Consider the following 7,765-nt stretch of genomic DNA (forward strand, 5'->3'; position numbering starts at 1 on the left):
TGGGCTGCCCCTCTGCAACCCCAGTACCTTCTCGGATTTGGCAAAGGCTGCAGCCTGGGGTTTTTCCAGGTTGGAGCTCCCCAGCTCCATTCTAGGTACCCTGTTCAGTTCCCCTGCAGCCAGGCCCGTCTCTCTCAATAGCTAGAACGAGATGCCTGAGCTCCTGGCTCCTGGCCTTTTATAGTGCCAGCTATGGCCTGACTGGGGTGTGGCCCAGCTGTGGCTGCTTCCCCAACTAGCCTAGGCTTTTCCTTCAGCCCCAGCCCTCTCCCAGGGCTGGCTGTAACCCCTTCACAGCCGGAGCAGGTGACCACCCCACTACAGTCCATGTCACCCTGGAAAATACTTTGTGATTGGTCAGAACCTTCTAGGGTGTCTTGCGGCCACCTCCTGCAACTTCTGACTTCGCCTCCACTTGGAAGCTGTCTCACTGCTGCAACCCTAGATTGTCTCTCTCCTGCCTCAGCTTCTTCCAGCTCATCCAGTATCTGTGTTTTAAAGGGCTGGATGAGCCCCTCCTCTCTCTGTTCCCGCTTCTGGGGAGGTTCCATTCCTCCCACGCCCACCCCTCTGCAGAGAAACTGGAGAAAGTTAAATTTAGAATGTGGTTACTCCCTTCTTCTATCTCGCTAGGGCTGATAGTCTTTAATGCCCAATGTATTTATAAACAGATGCCTCCGCCCCAGCCCGCTGTCCCTTAGTACAAGGTGTGTGAGTGAAGAGTACAGGAAATCCCGAAGACATAACAATACACATGGTTCCTATAACAAAAGGTGAGGTAATAGGGTTTCGCACATCTAGGGTTTTATCCAGATGCTCTGTTTTTTGGCTTCTTTCTCTGGATGCCATGCAGGGTTGTCAGGTACCTGGTTTTGGACTAGAAAGTCCAGCCAAGAAAGGGATTGGACTGTGCCTGGTTCCTGCAGGGCAAGGGGGAGGTTTGGGGTCATTAACCTGCACCTCCTCAGCTGGGGCCACATCATACCAACAGGCAGGCCCCTTATTCCAGCTCCAGCAGCTCCCAGTCCAGCCCCAGAATAGAGGGAGCCCAGCAAGGTCTCAGGGTCCAATTTGTTGCCACCTTTCTAACTGCTAAGAATTAATGAGTTCTATACAGTCCGATTCCCCAGTTTGTCATGCTGACACAGCACAGGAAGGTCAGGAAAGGATTTAATGTCCTTTCAAGTGCTTCACGGAGCTCAGTCTCAGAACCAGAGCACCAGGAGATAACTTTAGTTAGAATCATAGAATAATAGAATATCAGGGTTGGAAGGGACCTCAGGGGTCATCTAGTCCAACCCCCTGCTCAAAGCAGAACCAATTCCCAACTAAATCATGCCTTATGTGTAATGAACCAGAGCAGCCTGTCCCGGATCTCTTTGGTCCTCACCCCATAGATGATGGGGTGTAACATGGGGGGCATCAGTAGGTTCATGTTGCCAATAAGAACATGGAAATGCAGGGGCACATTCTGTCCAAAACGGTATGTGAGGGAGGAGAAGAGACCTGGGATGTAAAAGGTTAAGATGACACAGAGGTGGGAGACGCAGGTTCCAAAAGTCTTGAGCCGGGCTTCCTTTGTGGGGAGGCTGAAGATGGCCCTGAGGATCTGGATATAGGACACAGTGATAAAAATCCCATCCAGACCCATTACACACAATAACACAAAGAGACCATAGTAACTGCTGATGTGGGTATCACCACAGGCCAGCTTCACCACACCCATATGTGCGCAGAATGGCTCGGGGATGATGTTGGTTCTGCAGTATCGCCACTGTCTTACCAGGAAGGGATAGGGCAGTACAAGCATGCCACTGCGCAGCACCACGGCCAGGCCCATCTTGGCCACCACGGGGATTGTCAGGATGGTGGAATGTCTCAGGGGATGGCAGATGGCCACGTAGCGATCAAAACCCATGGTCACAATGATCCCAGACTCCATCAATGAGAAGCAGCCAGCGAAGTACATCTGGGTGAGGCAGGCACTGAAATCTATCTCCCGGGAATTGAACCAGAAGATTGCCAGCATTTTGGGTATGATGGATGTAGACAGGACCAGGTCGGTGACAGCCAGCATGCAGAGGAAATAGTACATGGGCCCATGGAGGCTCGGCTCCATCTTCACAATTAACAGGATGGCAAAGTTCCCCAAGATGGCTATGATGAACATGGCACAGAAGGGGATGGAGATCCATACATGGGCTGCCTCCAGGCCAGGAATACCCAGCAGGATGAAGGTGGAGGGGTTGGTGAAGTCGGTTGTGTTGGAATTTGACATGGAGTCAGAGTGAAGGTGTCCAACTCTGAGGTAGAATGGTGTTTCCTGCATGCACTGTATGTTCTCCTGACTTCCTGTATGTGCCCAGGGTCAAGGGTGATGGTCGTAGTACAAATGCCTGGATGGAGAGACAATGTGAATTTGAGACACTACATGCACTACTGTAGACTGTTCTTGTTGGTGAAGCAGATTGGCCACTCTTCACACACTGACAAAAGACATTTTCATTATTCATAGAAATAAATTATGAACAACTGACCCTACTAATGCCAATTCCATATTTTATGGCATGTGTCAACAATTCCTACATGTTGTGGTGAGGTAAAGCCTAATAGGCAATAGCAGGAAACATGACTTTGGGTACTGGTTATCCATCGTTGTTCCTTAATGCAATGAAAGCCAGGTTAGGGAGTGCATGCTGTAGGGAGTTGACCATTCAACTGGTTGCTTAAAACCTGAGAATGGGAAAAAAACCACAAACTTTTGCCAATCCATGCTCCGGGGGTGGGGGGGAACATCCCAGCTAGATGCACCCCACGGAAAAGACATGGGCGTCATTGAGAACAACTCAGTGGAAACACCTGCCGTGGTACATGATGGGGGGTAGAACCCCTTTTATGAACACTCACCCAGTGAGTGTCCAGCCAAAAGAGCCAATGGGAAGACTAGAAACTTGGAAAATTGAGAAAAAACTTCCCGTCTTTGTGAGGGTTGTTGTTTTCTCTCGGCTGGAGAGACAGAGAGCAGCAGGTGTGCTGTAAAGACTGGGCCGGATATGAAAAACCATCAGCATTTATACCTAAAAATTACTCATTTGGAACTACAGATAAGCAAGTAGAACAGGAAATGTTTAGTTAGACGTGATCAGGTTTACCGCTTTATTTTGGGCTTGTCGAGTCTTCTGTGCTAAACGCAGGGGCGTCTGTTTGCTTTGTAAAATTTAAATTGAACCCCAAGGGAAGACATTCTTGGGTGTTAATGCATTCAGTTCCTCTTTTAATATCTAGCAACACCCTGATTTTCCAGAAGTGTTGTCATAAATATAAAGGGAAAGGTAGCCACCTTTCTGTATGCAGTACTGTAAAATCCCTCCTGGCCAGAGGGACAAAATCCTTTTACCTGTAAAGGGTTAAGAAGCTCAGGTAACTTTTGGTCAGGTAACCTGGCTGGCACCTGACCAAAAGGAGGGAGAAAAGGCTTTGTTTTGTCTGTTCTTTGTCTATCTGTTCTGTGAGCTTGCCGGAGACAGATCAAGAAGGCAAGCAATCCAACTCCATTAGAATTAGTAAGTACTAGTGAAGGAATCCGTTAGCTTCTTTTTATTTTGGCTTGTGATTTTCCTTGTCTAGAGGGAGGTCTTGTCTAGAGGGAGGTTTTGTCAAGAGGGGAGATCCTCTATGTTCTTGAGTCTTTTGTTATTCTGTAAAGTATTTACCATCCCGATTTTACAGCGGTGATTCTTTTACCTTTTCTTTAATTAACATTCATCTTTTCAGAACCTGATTGATTTTTCATCATTTTAAGATCCAAGGGTTTGGGTCTGTGTTCACCTGTACCAATTGGTGAAGATTTTATTCTCAAGCCTGCCAAGGAAAGGGGTTGTAGGGACTTGGGGGGATATTTGTGGAAGGTGGGGCTCCAAGTGGCCCTCCCTAAATGTTTGTTTAAATCACTTGGTGGTGGCATTATTACCTAATCCAAGGTATAAGAAAGAATTTGTGCCTTGGGGAGTCTTTAACCTAAGCTGGTAGATATAAGCTCAGAGGGTCTTCAAGCGGGCCCCCATGTCTGTACCCTAAAGTTCCGAGTGGGGAGGGAACCCTGACATGGTGGCAGAGCGGTGGGATCATTTTGAACCAAAAGCCCAGTAGAAATTTAAAAGGATTTTTTTTTCCTTTTTGGCCGTTTAGAAAGCAGAAAGAGATCTTCTCTCTCTTTGCCTGGAGGCAGAGGTATCAGGTCCTGGTAACAAAGGGATGTTTTTAAGCTGTGAGCAGCTGGAGATTTTTGTCTCTGCCTGAGGGCAGGGTAGGTAACTTTCTACAAGGGAATTCACAAGCTAGTTTTTTTTCCCCTTTCTAGCTCTCGCGGTAGGCTAGGTTGAGTACAAAAAGCAGGAACATGATGACCAGTGACACAGCTAATAAACCAGAGCTGTCTAGACTGGCAGCAAAAGAGAAAGAGAACGAACATGAGAGACTGATCGAATTAAAACAACTAGAAATGAAGGCGCAGGAAGCTGCCCACCAGAGAGCTCTGGAGTTACAATAAAAAGAGAGGCAGCATGAACTGGAGTTAGAGAAGGCAAGAGCTAAGCAGAATGTACCAGACAACCCTGGCAATCCTTCTCCAGGTACCGCTTCCCATCCCAGAAAGTTCCCCACCTACAAGGCAGGTGATGATACTGAGGCCTTCTTAGAAAATTTTTAAAGGGCCTGCCTTGGGTGCAGCATTTCTACTGACCACAAGTGTCAGCTCTCCACCAATCCTTCGTGGACCCCAAATTCATCAACCCAGAGGCCCAAGTGACGATTCAACCCTTCAAGTCAAACTCTCTAAACTTGCCTACAGCCGAGTTGCCTGTGCAGTACAAAGGCTGGTCAGGAATGTGGACTTTTGCAATCTAAGAAGATTATCCCATTCCTATGCTACTGGGGCAAGACTTGGCCAACCATGTGAAGCTGGCCAAGAGAATCGGAATGGTCACCCACAGCCAGACTAAGCAAGCTTTGAAACCTCTCCTTGTTCCTGAGCCTTCCACCATGCCCAGCACTGATCCAGCGCTTGCAAGCCCATCTACAACTTCAACACCAGAGGCACCAGCAGGCCTGCACTGGCAGCAGCAGCAGATAACCCTACACAAGAGGCTCAGCCAGATCCTGAAATACCATTTTGTGCACCAGCAGAGAGTGGTTCACAGTCAACAGAAACAACACCATCACCTACATCACTTTCAGAGGGACCAAGCCCTGGTCCACAATCCAGTGAGGAAGTGATGTCTCCAGGATCAAGGGAACAGTTCCAGGCCAAGCAGGAAGCAGATGAAAGCCTCCAGGGAGCTTGGATGGTGGCACGGAGCAACCCACCGCCTCTCAGCTCTTCTAACCGATCCCGGGTAAAGCTCTTGAGCTTAGCCCACAATCATCCCAGTGGCCATGCTGGGGTGAACAGGACCAAAGACGGTTTGGGGAAGTCATTCCACTGGGAGGGAAGGAGCAAGGATGTTTCTACCTATGTCCAGTCTTGTGAGGTGTGCCAACGAGTGGGAAAGCCCCAAGACCAGGTCAAAGCCCCCCTCCAGCCACTCCCCATAATTAAGGTCATATTTCAGTGAGTAACTGTGGATATTCAGGGTTTTTTCCCAAAAAAGACACTCAGAGGAAAACTGTATGTACTGATTTTCATGGATTTTCCTACCCAATGGCCAGAAGCAGTAGCTCCAAGCAACACCAGGGCTAAAAGTGTGTGCCAGGCATTAACAGACATTTTTGCCAGGGTAGGTTGGCCCTCTGACATCCTTACAGATTCAGGAACAAATTTCCTGGCAGGGACCATGAAAAGCCTGTGGAAAATTCATGAGGTGAACCACTTGGTGCCACCCCTTACCACCATCAAACCAATGGCCTGGTGGAGAGGTTTTATGGAACTCTGGGGGCCATGATACAGAAATTCGTGAATGAACACTCCAATGATTGGGACCTAGTGTTGCAGCAGTTTCTCTTTGCCTATAGGGCTGTACCACATCCCAGTTTAGGGTTTTCACCATTTGAACTTGTGTATGGCCGCGAGGTTAAGGGGTCATTACAGTTGGTGAAGCAGCAATGGGAGGGGTTTATGCCTTCTCCAGGAACTAACATTCTACACTTTGTAAGCAACCTCTGACACTCTTTAGCCCTTGCTACAGAAAACCTACAAGATGCTCAGGAAGAGCAAAAAGTCTGCTATGATACACATGCCAGAGATTGTTCCTGCAAAGTAGGGGACCAGGTCATGGTCTTGAAGGCACAACAGGCCCATAAGATGGAAGTGTTGTGGGAAGGGCCATTCATGGTCCAAGAGTGCCTGGGAGCTGTTAACTACCTCATAGCATCCCCCACCTCAAACCTCAAGCCTAAAGTGTATCATGTTAACTCTCTAACAGATAGTAAAGGGTTAATGCCTCTTTTACCTGTAAAGGATTAAGAAGTTCATCTAGCCTAGCTAACACCTGACCAGAGGAACCAATGGTGGAACAAGATGTTTCAAAAGGATGGAGCAACGTTTCCTTTGTTTAGAGTCAGTTTCAGTTTCAGCCGGCGTAGAAAAGATCATCTTATCAGAGTAGTGAGTAAGAAGGAAGGAAGGAAATAAATAGGTTTATGTTTATTTTCTTTTTGTAACTTGTCTTGGCACTAGGGGAATAATCAAATTGGGAACATCCTCTGTGTTCTGAATCTGTTGTCTGTGAGATCAGCTTGTATGCTGTCTCCCAGAGGGTTTTTTTTTCATTTGACCTTTCTTTTATTTAATTAAAAGCCTTCTTTTTTAAGAACCTGATTGATTTTTCCTTGTTTTTAAGATCCAAGGGAATTGGATCTGGACTCACCAGGGATTGGTGGGGGGAAAAGGGAGGGCGAATGAGTAATTCTTCCTTGTTTTAAGATCCAAGGGGTTTGTATCAGTGTTCACCAGGGAATTGGTGGAGGAGTCTCTCAAGGCTACCCAGGGAGGGGAAGGTTTTTTTGGGGGAAGACAGAGTTTTCCAAATTACTCAAACATTAAGCTTAGGAGATACACATGCAGGTCCCCACATCTATACTCTAAGGTTCAGAGTGGGGGTGAAACCTATGACAACTCCATTGACAGAGGTAATGCTCCACCCAATTAGAGCCCAACCCTACTGGGTGTCTCCTCAAGCCAAAACTGCTACAGAACAAGAGATCCAGGACATGCTACAGATGGAGGTAATCTTCCTCTCTAACAGTGCATGGCACCTCCAGTGTTTCTAGTTCCCAAACCAGAAGGGGAGATATACTTTTGCATGGACTATCGTAAACTAAATGCTGTAACTTGCCCAGACAACTATCCAATGCCATGCACAGATGAACTATTGGAGAAACTGGGATGTGCCCAATTCATCTCTACCTTAGACTTAACCAAGGGGTACTGGCAAGTACCACTAGATGAACCCACCAAGGAAAGGTCACCCTTCATCACCCATGCAGGGGTGTATGAATTTAATGTGCTCCCTTTCAGGCTGCGAAATGTATCTGCCACCTTCCAAATACTTGTAGATGGTCTCCTAGCGGGATTGGGAGAATCTGCAGTCGCCTACCTTGACGATGTGGCCATCTTTCCTGATTCATGGGCAGAACAGCTGGAGCATCTACAAAAAGTCTTCAAGCACATAAGGGAGGCAGGATTAACTGTTAAGGCTACAAAGTGTCAAATAGACCTAAACAGAGTGACTTACCTTGGAAACCACGTGGGTTAAGGAACGATAAATCC

General features: G+C 47.4%; 1 protein-coding gene across 1 annotated transcript; it reads right to left on the reverse strand.

Moving 5' to 3' along the window:
• Positions 1–1,333: 1,333 nt before the first annotated feature.
• On the reverse strand, positions 1,334–2,278 carry LOC120382900 (olfactory receptor 52R1-like). Its single transcript, XM_039500375.1, has one exon. It carries the CDS (start codon positions 2,276–2,278, stop codon positions 1,334–1,336), a length of 945 nt encoding a protein of 314 aa, XP_039356309.1.
• Positions 2,279–7,765: the final 5,487 nt, after the last annotated feature.

The sequence above is a fragment of the Mauremys reevesii genome, linkage group 1, assembly GCF_016161935.1.
Source record: "Mauremys reevesii isolate NIE-2019 linkage group 1, ASM1616193v1, whole genome shotgun sequence".
In the NCBI taxonomy this organism is placed as follows: Eukaryota; Metazoa; Chordata; order Testudines; family Geoemydidae; genus Mauremys; species Mauremys reevesii.

What these genes read in the sequence shown, in the direction of transcription:
- LOC120382900 (XM_039500375.1), bottom strand. Translation starts at nt 2,278, where the DNA reads ATGTCAAATTCCAACACAACCGACTTCACCAACCCCTCCACCTTCATC.